Source organism: Meleagris gallopavo, chromosome 25, assembly GCF_905368555.1.
Source record: "Meleagris gallopavo chromosome 25, MGAL_WU_HG_1.1, whole genome shotgun sequence".
Lineage (NCBI taxonomy): Eukaryota > Metazoa > Chordata > Aves > Galliformes > Phasianidae > Meleagris > Meleagris gallopavo.
The window spans coordinates 853,910-870,284 of NC_139428.1; the positions used below are offsets into that span (position 1 = coordinate 853,910).

Below are 16,375 nucleotides of genomic sequence, written 5' to 3' on the forward strand. Positions count from 1 at the left end.
TGCTAAAATCACTGCTGCATACTGCGGATGCAGACAGTGTGCTCTGCCTGCAGTGCCAGGCTCTGGGAGGGGTGTATTTGCATGGGACTTTACAAGATGTGTGCAGTGATGAGCAAAATAAGCCCGGTCTCCTACGCATGCAAAGTAACAGCTTTGTGACCTGGGCTCTATCTGACTGTAGTGGCTCTGAGGCTGCAATTATAACCATAAACAGATGAAGCCAGGATCAATCTTTTGACCCCAAGTACCAGTGGCATGGGAGCACATTTCTCCATGGAGGTGTCCCGGTTCTGCATGCAGTCTTGCAGAAGGGCAACCTTTGCTTTGAAGCACCGTTTCACTTCTCACCTGCTGAAATTACATGGGGCACACAGTGTACCTGGGTTTTGCTTTTACAGTTCTGTTATCCATCAGTTGGTTGGTTGAATTTAGCACAAATGGAGAAGTGAGTGGGCAGCAAGACTGCTGAGCCATGGCTCTGTGCATCCATGGCAGGAAGGAGAGGCAGTTCATCGATAAGTCAGGGGAGGGTCAAGGGAAACCATTTTCAGCTGATCTCCACAAAGCTTGCTGGCCAGGAGACCAGGGGCTGCGGGATTGACTCAGACCTCATTCCCCACTGATTCACCCTGCAATTATGAGATTGAGCAGAAATCGTAAACTCCATCTGAACTGTAGTTCTCCTTTTTTTTTTTCTTTCTTTCTTTTTTTCTTTTTTTTTTTCTTTTCCCCACTCCTGTGGTTTGAAACTATGTAGAAACGTTTTGGAAGGTTTCTCAATGCATGGGTTTAACCCTAAGTCTCAGCAGGGGGAAGGTATTACTGGGGAAAGGCAATTACTGCTTTAGCTGCATGCAAGTCACATTACCTTTGGAAAGAACCACCCTCTCACCAATAGCTGGCTTCCCATTCAGGGTTTGGCAGGTCTGGAGCATTGAATTCGGATGAATTTTGAAAGAATCATTACACAGCAGCAGTTTCAAAATATTAGTTCACTAATGGCTTCTTTGCACCAGTGAGTGCATGAGAAGTGAAAGAAGCAGAGACTTACAATCCTCGGGAGGGACGTGATGATGATGCACGTAATCCCACTTCATAGTCACCAGTGCTGTATGGCTCTTAAGGGTCATCTTAAAAATTGGGAAAGAACTCCATTTTCTTGAGTTTCGTCTGCGAGAAAACAGGATTAGGTACATTACGAATGCAAAAAAAAAAAATCCTCTTCTGGGATATAAGAGTGGTGTGTTGGCATTACCTTCCTGTCTGCCGGAACCCAACTTCAAATCCCAGCTGTCCTTAATGATGGAAGTGAGATTACTGCAGATCCTGCTCCCAAGCATGTGTTTGTGGTGAGATGGAGCAGCCTTGGGCTGCCCACCGCTCTACTCAGAGGTCAGTCAGCGGTGTGTGGGGCAGAGCTGTGTGCTCTGGAGTAGCACAACCCTGTCTTGTCTTCTGCATCTGTGGGACCAGGAGGAAGGGAGCTCTCAGATGGTGTTTTTCTGACCTGGGTTTGTGGGGCAGAAAGCCTCTCTCCATGCTGCCCATTTTCCAGCAGTGGTGCTCACTAGCTGCATTAATTAACTCTCTTTCGATTTGGATGCTTTCGTGGAAAAAGAAAACCTGTTTTAAGCTATGAAAGTCATCATTTGTGCATGTTTGGGAGCAAAGCACACAGTTGTTTTCCTGCTGGTGCAGGTGCCCACTTCTGCCCAGGTTGGTGAGAAGGGAAACTGCTGAAGCCACGTGTGTTAGAAACAAAAGTGAACCGATGCAGCATTCAGTCCTTGAGTTTTTAATGAGCAGAGAAAGTCTCCTGGAGGTCTCCCCGTCTGTTTCGAGTTATGGGATACTTTATCTCTGCAGGTCTCTCCCTTCCCGTAGTATCCAAGGGCCTCACGGACACTCATGGATGACTCACATCACATCTGCAAAATAGGGAAGTATCCCCATTTTAGAAGTGGGGACTAATGCGGGTCGTAGATGTATGACTTGCCCAGTTTCACACAGGAAACATGTAACTGAAGTGGGAATTGAGCCCAAGTCACATGAGTTGAGCCCTGGATTGCTGTCTGCCCTTGGCGAGCCCAAAGCAGCTCAGCAGATGTTGTATGTGTGGAATTGGTTTGAGAAGCAGGCGCATTCATCCAGAGGTTGTAGCTGTAAATGTGAAGCTGCTGCTGCATGCAGCGGGGTCAGGGTAAGGTGGGAAATCCAGCAACGAGCTGGAGGTGAGGTGAGAGGAGAGGGGGCTGAGGATGGAGCTCACCACGTGGGGGATGTATGCTTATGGACACCCTCGTGTTGTCCCTGAGGAGCACATTGGCTTTTTACAGAGCTGTTTGCATTAATCCTTGCTGGACGTGCCTTTCTGCAGCAGTGCTTATACACAGCATCTGCTGTGCTTCGATTGCATCTAGGGAGCATGTCCCCTTTCTTCTGTTAGTGTTTCCTTTGTCTGCTGTGGTACGTGTCACTGAACATGTCACTGGGACTCACATCTGGATAAACTGTGGCTTGTGGAAGTCGCTGATTGCTGGGTGCAGCCCCTTCATCAGTCCTGGGTATTAGCAAGAAATATGTGTGATTTTCCTCTTGGTGCATGGAGCTCAGCATTGGGTCTGTTCATCTGGTGGCTCTTCAGCCATAAAGCATGACTCCAAAGGTGGAAGCAGGGTCCTGGTCTTGCTCTCTTCTCTTCTGTTCCATGCAGATACTGATGCTCTATGAGTGGTTTGAGTTGTGCTCTGAGCCGTGGTTGGGTTTTAGGATGCAAAGCCCTAGGGGAGGAGAAATTTCAGCCCTCTCCCAGAAAAATGAGGGCTTATTGCACCGTGGTTTGTGGTGGCTGCAGGTCTTCAGTGGAGCTTACAACACTTCTCCAAACTTGTTTCCACTTTGGACCTGGGATTTGGGAGGAGACAGAGTTGTGTTCAGACACAGCCGTGCCACCCATCCACTGCTCCTTCTGAGCTTCTGGGAGTTGAGATGGCAAAACAGGAGAGCAAAATTGAGCTCTGAAAAAATGACCTTTCTCTCATGGCTGTGCTTGAGGACATTTCTCAGGTGAGAGGAGGCTGCTTGCCTAAGGTGTTTAGTTGTCCAGACTTACTCTCATCTAGATATTTGCATGGCCCCTTGTGGGGGCCATTTTTGAGGAGGAAGAGAATGGGACTGTGGGGCTTTGAATACAGGGTCTGTGGTACAGGGCTTGGAGGGATAAGGAAGTCACAATCCAGAGCTGGACACAGCACCATTAAAAGTCAACGTGGCAGCAACTGAAGGCAGGTTGGGGGTTGTGGCAAGAGTGAAGCCCATTTAAAACTTTGGGAACGGTAACCAAAATTGGCTGCTGTCTTCTGTTCTGTGTTTCAGAGGAGGTGTGACCACACAGGCAAGGAAGAGCTCTGGTTAGTTCTGCTCATGCCTTTGCTGTTACTGTGGGTCTGAGCCCTCCTGCTGCAGAGTGGGTTGCACAGTGCCATTGAGCATGGGATTTGGTGATGGGCCATTGCCTTGGAGGAACCCTGTGTTCTTCCACGGAATTACAGTGCTCATGTCTGTGAAGGAGTTTTCTTTTTCTCTGCGTGCAATGTATGCGAAGATGATTTAGTGGAGAGTTGTTTGAGTTAGGATAGTATGGTTGGGTTGTAGTTGGACTTGATGATTTTTAAGGTCCTTTCCAACCTGAGCAATTCTATGATTCTGTGATTCTGTGCTCAGGGTTGTTTTTCAGAGTGCATCTTCACTTGGGATCTTGCTTTGCCTAAGCCTGGCCCTGTGCAGATCAGTGCATTCATATTAAAAGCTCAGTGGAAGGTAAGTATGGAGGAACTGAATGGTTGAATGGAGTGGAGGTGGCCTAAATGTGTGCTTGCCGATGTGTCCACAGAGGAGGAGAACCCATAGCAGTGTGTTCCAGCAGTGTGCACATCACCATCAGGGTGAAGTTGCTGCAGGAGGTGAGTGCAGTCAGCAAGGGCTTCTCCAGCTGTTGGGACTCCGTTTGTGTACTGTTTTGGTTACCAAGCAATTCTCTCCATCAGGGCACGGATGTAACCCTGTGTGCTCACTGCTGAGATGGCATTTTAATATGCAAGCATTATGATTCCATCGTGCTCTTTCTTTTACAGACTGAATTAAATCTTGGGCAGACGAGGGAGAGACACCATCAAAATTACAGGCTATCAAGGCCACTGTAAGTATCCTCTGCTTTTTCCTAGTGAGTTGCTCTGGATGTGTGCATTGCCCTTTGGAGTGGGCTCAGCCTGGAAACAGTTGTTGTTCTGCTCTTTGTCTGCCTTACTTTGCTTTTTCTTTGCTAAACAGCAGTTTTTTTGCCTGGCAAGTCCTGCCAATGCTGCATCAGCATTTTATATTATTGAGCATATATACAAGAGGTAATGATCTACCAGTGCTGCCCACTATCTACACTGTGAACTTCTTTTGGCCATAAATCACTTTGAAAGTCTAAGGGAGCATCTGTGCTGTCATTCAAATCTGCAGCTGGGATCTCATTGTGACGATCATGATCTTCAGGCAGCAGAATGCTCTGTGCTTTGCCCATAGCCCTATCTGATTTGATAAGACATTGCCTTGCAGAGCTTTGTAAGCACCTAGGAACACCATGAGCTACTGACAAAAGGGATCTGGTTTCACTCAGCTTTGTCTCTGCAGATTGATGAATCTGTAGTTTAAAAATGGGAAAATGCTAAATGTAAGTAAGAAGGGAGCTGTACCTTTCTGCAGAGCAGAAATAGGAGCTTGTGTTTTGCTTAGTTCATTCATTTTCACAAAACTTGGAAGAATCCAAATATACTTAACATATGTCAGCTATGATAGACTTTAAATTTGATGGAAGTGGGCCAAATGGTTTAAAAGTTATCACGGAGAGTGACCAGGCAGATTTTCCAGTAGCACAGTAGCTACTCTCACCTTCTTAAAAACAGTCTAAAATTCTATGTGTGGAAGAAAATGCTGTCTGTTGTGGTTGGAATGGTACGGAAAGGCAGGGTTTCTGTTGGAATAGCTTCCCGCTAAGCCTGCTGGATCTCAATCTGTCTTACACAGGTCCAAACAGCAAAGAAAACCCTTCCATCTGCTGCGGTATTGCAAACAGCAGAGTTTTGCCACCAGGAGGGTTTTTAAGGAACCACTGTAATGAGATGTTTTAGCTTGCTGGAAGCAACAGGCAAGCAGCAGAAAGCCAAGCACTGCAGTTTTCCACATCTTACTTAGAAGGATTGGGTCCTGGAGGCCAACCGCAGGGTAGATGAAGGATTCCTTCAGATGTCTTCTTCGTGACATTCCCACCTGGGTGCCACTGTCCGCCAACTTCTGGGAGCTTCCATCCCAAATCCAATGGCAAAGAGCTTCTTCCAGGGGATATGAACAGTGATGGTCCCACATATGGGGTCAACGCTTGGCACTGGCTGGTTGGCTCTTCCTCAGGTCCTTTAGGAGGGCTTAGGTGAAGTTCAGGATTTGGAGAGTCTGTGTTCCTGTGCATCTTCACAGAAATCCATTGCAGCCATAATAAAATAATTCAAAATACCAACAAGTCTGTTTAAAATAGCATTCCTAAGCATTTTATCTCTGGCGTTAGGGTGAAACTCTGGTCCCATTCAAATGAGAAGGAGTTTTCTCATTTATTTCCTTCATCAAGTTAGAAGCCTTTGTTTCTATCTTACAAATGAAACAGGCGTTTCTCTTCATGTTCAGTCCATTGCACTTCAAGTAAAACCCTGAGAAATGATGCTTGAATAGATATAATAGATGGAATCCTCCATTTTAATGCCTGTACTTTGGATTTGGCCCCAGACGTGCAATATTAGCAGCTGAAAACCACATCCCATAAAATCCATGTGACTTTTTCCTTAAGGATTTGCTGACATTGTGCCACTGCCGTGCATTGCCTCACTGTGCTGATCTACAGAGAAGGCAATGCAGAGCATAAGCTAAATGAAAGTCAACAGTGATAAGCAAAAAGTGTAGAGGCATAGCACATGACAGAGAAAAGAGACTTCCCAGGTCATGTGGAGGCGGAGATGAAAGTAAAAGCAAAAGATACGCCTTTTCTGAGAAAAAAAAATGGGAGAATGGGGAAAGCGTGATGATAAGGGACATGGTTTAGTGGGGAAATATTGGTGGTAGGTAGATGGTTGGATTTGATGCTCTTAGAGGTCTTTTCTAACCTTGGTGATTCTATGAGTCTATGAAAATAAAGAGGCTGGAGTTTCTGAAGGCAGATTTTGGCTGAGAGAAAGAAAAGAGAAACTGAAGAAAATGAAGAAAAATGAGGATAGGCTTTTTTGTCTACGGAGTGCTCCTCCTTAGCTATCTCAGGTTTTATCCAGCCGGGCACAGCAGGGTTGGGCATCCAGGCTCAGCCCTTCGGAAGCTTTCATTCCCTTGTCCCACCATGTCACCAAGCTCATAGGAGAGAAACACTCCCACAGTTTTTAGCGTCAGTGGACTTTGTGTTTTTCTGCTGCTTTATTCCGCACTGTTGAATTTTCCTTGGAGGGGTATCAATCCAGTGAAACGGTATCCAGCCAGGAGAATTATCTTTTGCCATTCCCATTCCAAGGGCCATTTCCAATAATGGAAAAAATATGTAGAAAGTAGCCTGAATTGCCCCGGAATGGTCGTACTCACTGCTGTAGGCAGCAGGTGTGCTCGTTCCTTGACCAGTTCTTTAAATGCTAACTTTTGTGCAGAGTTCCTGACTAAATCAGCTGCAGCCCATGTGTTCTTCAGAAGACGGTCTGAACAGTTGGGAAGATACTGAATCATCTCAGAAAGCTTCCTTACAGGCCCAATTGTTTTGCACTTAGGAGTGGATATAGAGTCTAGAGGAGAAAACAGTATTAACATGTTTTCCAGGCTTTCTTTTGTTGACAATTCTTAAATGTGGGAGGCAGCATTCACTTTGTGCTTGCTGAAAAAGTCTCATCTTAAATCCTCTTCTACCACGTTAACGTGCTCCGTGCGTCACGAGTGGGGCAAAGAACACAATCTTGGGCAAAAATGGATGTGATAAATCAGCTTCCCAGATGCCTTTGATCTTGAGTAAGTCCTGTGCTGTAAATACAGCACTCTAAGTGTAGCCCAGACCACACTTGGTCAGCATGGAGGAGCCAGCACTCTCAGAAAGGGATTTCAAAATGTAATTAATTATGCCTTGTAGTAACGAGCACATAAACATGAGGCACCTTTCCTAGCGAGTCAGGGCAAGTGCAAGGCTGGGAAGAAGCAAAGTTCTTGCTGGAGGAGATCAGAAAAAGGAAAGTAAAGCATTAAGATAGCAGTGAGTTTTCTGTGCATGTACCTCAAATGTGGATGTCAGAGCAGAACGAGTAAGCCACTGCTCCTGTTAATAAGAGATAACAAATCAGGACAGTGGGATGCATTGACCCCATGGGGTCCCTCATTGGCACCCGCACCTCCCAGTGATGGTGAGAGAGGATAGGGGAATTTTATGACTTGAACCCATCTAAGGTTAGATGGATCAATTGCATCCAAAGAATAGGCAGTTTTTAACCACTCCTGTAAAATCTGGTCAGTTGGATCACAGAATCACAGAATGGCCCGGGTTGGAAGGGATCTCAAGGACCACGAATCTCCAGCCTCCCTGCCACAGGCAGGGCCACCAACCTCCCCATTTAATACCAGCCCAGGCTGCCCAGGACCCTATCCAGCCTGGCCCTGAACACCTCCAATGGTGGATGCTACCATATTTTTAGACGCAGCTAAATTAAATTACCTTACAACCCACATCTGTTCTTTCTCATGGAACGCGGAGCATCCACAGGGTTGTAGGATCAGATAAATAGAGGATTTTGCATAGAACACAATGGACCTCTTCTGCTGGCTCTGTGTTGCTGCTGCTCTGGATAAGGCTGGGCTATTGGGCAGCTAAATTCTCAGGCACATGGAGTGCAGTCCCCTGTGCCTCCCTGTTTTATGTGGTTTACTCTTCAGCCCCATCCTGCATTCTCCCCCTGTATGGGGCAGGAGGAAAGCAGCAGGGCTTTGAGTAAGTTCCCATTAAACCAATGCCATTCTGTTGTAGCAAAGCAGAGAATACTTTCATAAGGAAGATACTTTCTTTTCTATCTCATCATAAATCATACGTATCAGTTTGCTTCACTTAAAAAGCCCTATCCTTGGGAATGCTCCTCCCACTTTCTATTCCATCTCTTGGTGATGCTGTCTTCTTTCAGTGCAATCAGAGTATTTCCTCTCCAAGTGCCTCATTAGTAGCTGTATTTGATGACAAGCATGGTAGGTTTCGTAGAGCTTCCCACTGTAAGGAGGGTTCACGTTTATAGACAAGCAATTTCAACATCCTGCCCGTATGAAATATGTGCATAGTATAGAGCTGGACTTGCATCATTGCTTGGCAGCAAAAGGCAGGAAATTAAAGCAACAAAATTTCAGTAAAAGAGTGCACGTCCTTTCTCTTTGCCTGCTATTGTTGTAAGTGACACAGAAGATTACTGCAAGCTTAGGGGCGGATTTCATGCAGAAGGATTTGCTTTTTATTCATCAGTGAATGTATGTGCTGCATTAGGCAGTGCTTTGTATACAGTCAGTTTTACTGTGTAGTCTGTTTGGAAGGGAAGTGCAATTACAGAAAACTGTAAAACTATAAATGTTTGCAGGAGATTGGGAGGAATCCACGTTCGAAGCCATTTTAAATACATTTTTCAGATCTGAGTGTGTTTCAAGTTACTGTATTTGGTTACAGCTGCGGTGCCAGCTTATGTGTACATTACACTGAGCTTAAGTCCCTGAGGTTTGACTTAGTACGATTTATGTTTAGGTTATCGTTACAAGTGATGTCTCATAAATTGTGGACATCCAATCAGTTATTTGAATTTCTTCTTGCGAAATATTTACGGTTGTTCTCTGTAAAAGTAGCACTGTTTAATTACTTAAATACAAATGCTGAAGTAATTATTTTCTGTGTGTTTTTCTCTTGGATGTAATTGCAGAAATGTTGGAAATGCTTTTCCAAGGCTTTTGAACTCAGAAGTGGAACAGAAGGAAGACACAGGGGGACGTACACCGTTCAGCATTATTTTCCTTGCACAGGAAAAAAAGATCATTATGAGATGAGCACTAAAGTCTCAAGTTTTCAAAGGTTTGCATAACAAACAAGAGACACATTGTGGGTTGCATCTTGACTTTGAAGGCTTGCCACTGTCAACTGAAATAAAATGGCAAGGTTTAAAGCCTTAACCAAGTTCACAAGGAAAATATTTGGACTAAAAGTTTTGGAAAGTTTTCTCTCTTTGAAGTAGTTTGTCATGTGTTACCAATGTGAACTTTATTGACCTTGAAACATTTTTTTTTTTTGAGTCAAATAGCAACTAGTGACACTTTAGTAAAATCTTAAATCAACAACCATCTCCTGGCGACTCCAGCTTCGTAGCAAATGCAGGCAAAACAGGGAATCTGCAGAAGAGACCTTTATTATTCGTAAATGAAGCCTGCCAAAACCTTCCCGAAATAGCATTCAAAGACCCTTTTAAGGTCATGGATCCTGAACAAAGCCAGAAGAGCACAAAAAAGGCTGAGGAAAGTCCAAGAAAGAGGCTTCCCAAAGGAGAGGCTTTCCAAGCCAGTATTTCATCTGCAGCTACGTATCAGGGCAGCTCTGCTTCTTCGCAAGGAACCCCTCTCCGAGATCTCATATTGCAGCAGCACTTTTCTGGCTCTTTGCCGATTCCAAGAGAGGAATCTCAGGAGAAGACTGGACATCAGAAGCAACCTAAGCCTTCCTCTTTCGAACACCCTCCCCACGTCTCGCAGCTTCAGCAGCACGCACTGTCACCAGCATTCATGTCTCCTGGGAAACCCGAGCACGTCCTTGAAGGGCCCACATGGCAGCTAGTTGATCCCGTAAGACCAGGTCCCTCTGGCTCCTTTCCATCGCCCGGGCTTCACGCACACCACGGCCAGCTCTTACCTTCCCATTCACCGATCATTCCTGGAGAGGACATGCCGTCCGTTCAAAAGGTCTACATCCCTCGCCCTTCACAGGTTCCCTTAAAACAAGCTGAGGAAGTGCACAAGAAGGAAAAGAAACCTCAGAAGCCAGGCAAATACATTTGCCAGTACTGCAGCAGGCCTTGTGCGAAGCCAAGTGTGCTCCAGAAACATATCAGGTCACACACAGGTGAGAGGCCGTACCCTTGCATTCCATGTGGCTTTTCTTTTAAGACTAAGAGCAATTTGTATAAACATAGGAAATCTCATGCTCATCGAATAAAAGCTGGGCTGGCCTCAGGGATAGGAGCAGAGATGTATCCGTCGAGCTTGGAAATGGAGAGGATTGGTGGGGAGGACTTTGAGGAGCCAACAGAAGGGGAAAGCACAGATTCGGAGGAGGAGACGGGAGCGATGTCGGGTCACCCTGCAGAGCTCTCCCCCAGGCAGAAGCACACCCTGCTGTCCAGCAGCCTGCTGAGCGCCGGGAGCCAAGGCTCCAGCCATGACCGCTGTTCCCTGTCCCATTCCAGTATGTCTCAGTCGCTCGAGGACAGCAGCCAGTTTGCAGAGCCGCCATCTGACCAAGCTCTGAGCCATAAATCAGAAGATACCCACACGATAAAGCAGAAGCTTGCACTCCGCTTAAGCGAACGGAAGAAGGTCATAGATGAACAAGCTTTCCTGAGCCCGGGGAGTAAAGGAAGTACTGAGTCGGGCTACTTCTCCAGGTCAGAAAGTGCAGAGCAGCAGATCAGCCCCCCAAATACTAATGCAAAATCTTATGCAGAAATTATTTTTGGGAAATGTGGTAGAATTGGGCAAAGGACTGCAATGTTGTCTACAAACACAACGCAGCGGTTTCCGCATCTCTCGACTGAAGAGAAACCCAGTATGGTACCATTATCTGTGCCTAGAACACAGGTTATTGAACACATCACTAAGCTAATTACAATTAATGAAGCTGTTGTAGATACCAGTGAAATAGATAGTGTTAAGCCTAGAAGAAGCTCTTTATCTAGACGGAGCAGCATTGAATCTCCAAAGTCTGCTGCTTATAGGGAACCATTTCAGTTTGATATCAAGTCCGGTTCCGGTAGCCAGTTGGATGCCTCAAAAGCGTTGACATCCCATGGTGAAAAAATGAAGCCCGAACAATCATTGTTGTCACTTCAGCAATCCCACAGTGCCACAGAGACAGTGCCTCTCCTAAGAAGCCACTCAATGCCTTCTGCTGCATGCACTATAAGCTCCCCACACACCTTCAGAGGTAGCTATTCGTTTGATGATCACATCATGGAGCCCGAAGTCTTAAGCCGCAGTCAAGCATTTTCTTCCCATCCTCGAATGCTAAAACGACAACCAGCTATTGAGCTACCTTTGGGAGTAGAATATGTCACGGAGGAGGTTAGCTCTGCGGGCAAAGAAACTGTTTCCAAACCTCCCGAGGAGCCTGAAACCAAGGAAAGCGATCTTACCAAAAAATCACGGAAGGGGACGAAAGTTAAAGGGTTCATGTATGAATGTAATGTATGTGGTGCTCGGTATAAGAAAAGGGATAATTATGAAGCCCATAAGAAATACTACTGTTCAGAACTGCAGCTCTCAAAGCCACGTTCTTCCATTTCCCATACCTCTTCAGAGACTGAGAAAAATGTCATGGATCCTGACACATGGCCCCAAGTGATGCATTACAAGCTAGGGAGCACTTTGGAGCTTACCCCGCTCCGAAAACGGCGAAAAGAGAAGAGCCTGGGTGATGATGAGGACCCTCCAGCTTTTGAGCTGTCGGATACTCCCTCCTCCAGCACTGGGCCAGGGGCTCAGTTTGCAAACCCGGCATCATCTGACATCGCTTTAAACCTAACCCGTGAATCCATGAAGTCACCAGCAGACCCGGGGAAATCCGCACCTTCTGATGTCAGTGCCAGCTTCCATTCCAGGAACACCAAACTGGTTTCAAGCACGGAAGGCAAAGAGAGAAGGACAACCTCAAAGGAGATCTCTGTCATCCAGCACACGAGCTCCTTTGAGAAGTCCGACTCCATCGAGCAGGTGAGCGGCTTGGAGGGCGAAGAAAAGCCCACACCACAGTTCCCATCTCAGCCAACTGCGCAGCACAGCCGACCACATCACTCCCTGCAGCCCAAGCTGGTGCGACAGCCCAACATCCAGGTCCCAGAGATTCTGGTCACGGAGGAGCCTGACAGACCAGAAACGGAGCCAGAGCCTCCTCCGAAAGAGCCAGAAAAAACAGAGGAGTTTCAATGGCCACAGAGAAGCCAAACGCTTTCTCAGCTCCCTGCAGAGAAACTCCCACCAAAAAAGAAGAGGCTGCGACTGGCAGAAATGGCTCAATCCTCTGGAGAGTCCAGCTTCGAGTCGGTCTCTCTCACCAGAAGCCCGAGCCAGGAGAGCAGTGTATCCCATGGCTCCAGCCATTCTGTGTCATTTGATAGAGAAGATCACAGCAAGACGGAGCCCAGCAGCCAGCCTCCTGAATCCCACTCCAAGCCTCCAGGTGTTGGCTCCCACATGTTGATGGTCCCAAGCCACCACCACCACCATTCCAGGGAGATGCGGAGATCTGCCTCTGAGCAGACACCCAATGTGTCCCATGTTTCCCAGATGTCGGAGACCCGCAGCAAGTCCTTTGACTATGGGAGCTTGTCCTCCACACCTGCCTCCACTCCCGGCCCCTCCACCTCCTCGGCTCCCCAGGAGAGGAGGAAATGCTTTCTTGTGAGGCAGGCATCCCTCACCAGGCATCCGGAGCATGAGCCAGACCCAGCCCCAGCAGGCCGACCAGAGGCAGAAGACCCAATTCCTTCCTCGAGCAAATCTCCCTCAACAAGTTTGCCCCATCAGCCGCCATCTTCATCCCCTTTGCCCTCTCACGGTACCTACCCAAGCGATAAGAGCCAGCCAAAAGACAGCCCCCAGCCTGCATATACCCAGCCCTACACAGAAGCCCTACAGGTCTTCCATCCCATCCCCCAGCTAACGCTGCACGAAAAGCAGTACCTCTCCCCACAAGTTTCCATATTCCCCTACCAGCCCCTCCTGCCCCAGCCAGGGCAGCCTGCAGAGCTCTTTGCTGCACACACCATGTCCGACCTGCTCTCTGCGCAGCTCACCGTGCCCCAGCTTCCCCCTTCCATCTTCCAGACCCCTCCACTGCCCCTCCAGCAGACGCTGCTGCACCCGGGCCCGCTGCACCTTGCTCCGCCGCTGATACCGCATCCCACCGAGGTGCCCTTCAGGCAGCACCCCTCCTTCCTGCCGGTGCACTACCCCAGCTCCTCGCCAATCTCCTCTGCCTTTTTCCTGCCTCTTCAGTCTCAGTTTGCTCTCCAGCTGCCAGAAGCTGGGGGACATTTACCACAGCTCAAATCCAGTTTATTCCCAGCAGCAGGGACCTCCAGCCTTTCCCCGTGCACAGAATACAGCTCGGACACTCGGTTGTACCCCCTGACCCGCACGACAAGTCCTTCGGTGCCCGTGTCCACAGCTCAGCTCGTCGTTCCCACGCGGTCGGACCCTGTGGTGTCCCTCGTGGTCCCCGTCCGCATTCAGACCAACATGCCGTCCTACGGGAGCGCTATGTACACCACGCTTTCCCAGATCCTGGTCACTCAATCCCAGTGCAGTTCCTCTTCTATCGTTCTCCCCAAATTCGATGATTGCCAACCCAAGGGCACTCTGGTCTGCAGTGCTGATGTGCACGGCCTTGGGTTTGATCTAGCACAGATGATCACAGAGGAGCAAAGGATTTTCCAGAGCCCGTACCTGAGGGTGCCTTTACCCCTGCCGGAGCGAAAGGGCTGCATCCCGCTCACCTCCCCAGCAGACACCGTCCTTGGCCTGGAGGGAGGCCCGTCCACCGTTGGTGGAAGCAAGAGGATGCTCTCTCCAGCGGGCAGTTTGGAGCTGACGATGGAAACGCAGCAGCAGAAAAGAGTGAAAGAGGAGGAGGTGTCAGAAGCAGAGGGGAAGTTAGAAGTGGTGAAGCCACCCAGTGCAATAGAGGAGGGGAAAAAGCAGGATAAAGCTCACTTTCTTACCGAAAGCCAAGGCAGGGTTGAGGTTGAAACACCGCCTAGTTTGTCCTTAGAGCAGTCGGAGCTGAAGGAAACCCCGAGTACTTTGCAACAAGCCGTGTCCCGGTCCGGTTCTCCAAGCTTTGAGGCGCTGGAGGAGTATCAGCAGCCAGCTGGCAAGCAGCCCCTTGTCAAGGCATCTTTACAAAGTGTGAAGAAAGAAGACTCCAAAGAGCCGGTGGAGCAGCCTCCACCAAGCCCTCCAAGCCCTGCACCTCTGTCCGAGGTCCCTTCAAGTGCAATGAAGTCTCGAGAAGGTACGGATATGAAGAAGGTACTTCAGTTTCCCAGTCTCCACACAACCACTAATGTCAGTTGGTGCTATTTAAACTACATAAAGCCAAATCACATCCAGCAAGTTGACCGGCGGTCTTCAGTGTATGCCAGCTGGTGTATTAGCTTGTATAACCCCAACCTTCCGGGTATATCCACTAAAGCTGCCCTGTCCCTCCTGAGGTCCAAGCAGAAGGTGAGCAGGGAAACCTACACCATGGCTACTGCTCCACGGCCAGAGGCAGGCAGGCTTGTCCCGTCCAGCTCCAGGAAGCCCAAAATGACAGAGGTAATGCAATCCTATATATTTCTCCTCATCTATTTGGATACATGGGAAGAGGGGGACGAGGGATGGGGAATTGCTACTGTTAGTTTAATAGGAATTTGTTCATCCTTTTCTCAGTTTGGTAAGTTCTCAGTGAAACTTATAGAGTGACGAAGCTAACACCCACTAGAATCCCCCCCAAAATGATAATAAATAAAAGGCAAGCCTGCTCCAAAGCAATGTGCCGTATTTCTGTCCTCCAGTTTCTACTTGCCTTGTAATCAAAAGAGCATGTAGGAATCACCACCGCACCACGAACCGCCACTGCTTGAGCACAAAGGATTAGACTTGATTTGCATTTTCTGTCTCGATATTTCAAATAGCTTTACAACTTTTTTTTTTTTTTTTATAAATGCTGTTATAATTCCCTACATTTTGCATGTTATAAATGAAAAAGGATTACCTTGGGGAAATGGGATTCTGTCTGGTTGTGCATCTACTGATCTCACGTTAATGAACATGGAGAGGCATGCTTAAAAGTATTTAAAAATATTAAAGGGAGATTTGCGAAGTGTATTTAGGCTCCCAAACAAGTGTATGGGCATGCAGTGACATTTATAAAAGTGCCTCAGTAGGTTAGACATGGAGCCCTGTGAAAACACCCATGTCTTTTAGCCCGTTTAGTTAACATCCTTAGCTGTCTGCCTGCTTTTCTGGATACCTAAGGATATTTTATACATCGTCTTTGGAATTAAGAGGAGCAAGGTCAGTGGCTTCGTGCAGGCAGAGCTCGCCAAAGCCATTGGCCACATGGGTGCAGAAGTCTTTAAGATGCTTCTGCTGCCTGGACTTTTGTATCTCGCATTGAGGCCAGATTTTTTTCTCTCTCAGTTAATGCTGAACCATACAGATCCCTTTAATCCAGGTCATGTTCATGTAGATTAGCAAACAGAATTGCTCGAAAGACTTTGCAATTTGATATTCATCTCAAGTCAATTTATATTGATGGATTATTCATTTTATTTCTGAATCATGAAATGAACTCTGAATATTAAATTTATCGTAATCGCTGCTGCAGCTGCTGCTTATAAATATGTCTTAAAATGCACAGTAGAGTCGCTGTGATTCAATAAATCTTTATTTCTATTCAGCATTTCCATCATTCTGCAGAAATCCAAAAGGCAGATTTTCTTGGAGCCTGGGGGCAGATAATTACCTGTGCAGTGCAATAACCGCACTAATGCTTGATATTTATGCTCTTTTTTCGGTGGATTTTATCTGGAGGGTGTTGTACCATCCTTGATTTCATTCTCTAATAGAAGTGCCTGTGCTCCTTTGAACTTTGCTCTTTGGCGTGGTGCTAAAATGAACACAAAGCCTTGTGTTTCAGAAATACGACAGACCCTCATATCCCAAAGTTAAAAGTTCAGCTCTACACGGGAGCGGCTCAGCCCTCACCCATCAGAACACCTATTTCACTGCATGCATTTACTCAAAGGCTGACAAACCTTTTAGACAAAACCCTACAAAAGTTGCAGTTCTCACAGTGCAGTTTGCAAAAGCAAGGGCTTGTCCTGCAAAATCCACCTAGAAAACGACGTAGCCTAACTTTAACATTAATACCTGCTGCTGGAAGGAGTGGGTTTTGCAGGAATTACGTTAATTTCAATGGGGATAAATTGACCTCATGCCAAGTCAAGAAGTGTTTTTAATTAGATGATCAGTGGGAGTGAAATCCCCA

The 16,375-nt window shown here is 47.2% G+C and overlaps 1 protein-coding gene across 11 annotated transcripts in view; it reads left to right on the forward strand.

Annotated features, from left to right (window-relative positions):
- HIVEP3 (HIVEP zinc finger 3) overlaps positions 1-16,375 on the forward strand; it is a 215,353-nt gene that overhangs the window by 149,248 nt on the left and 49,730 nt on the right. For all 11 annotated transcript variants that reach the window (XM_085208590.1, XM_085208593.1, XM_085208587.1 and 8 more), the window contains 2 exons: positions 4,134-4,198; positions 9,000-14,658. In XM_085208590.1, coding sequence (XP_085064716.1) covers positions 9,544-14,658 — 5,115 coding nt within the window. In that variant the 5' untranslated portion in view covers positions 4,134-4,198; positions 9,000-9,543. The remainder of the gene's footprint in view (positions 1-4,133; positions 4,199-8,999; positions 14,659-16,375) is intronic.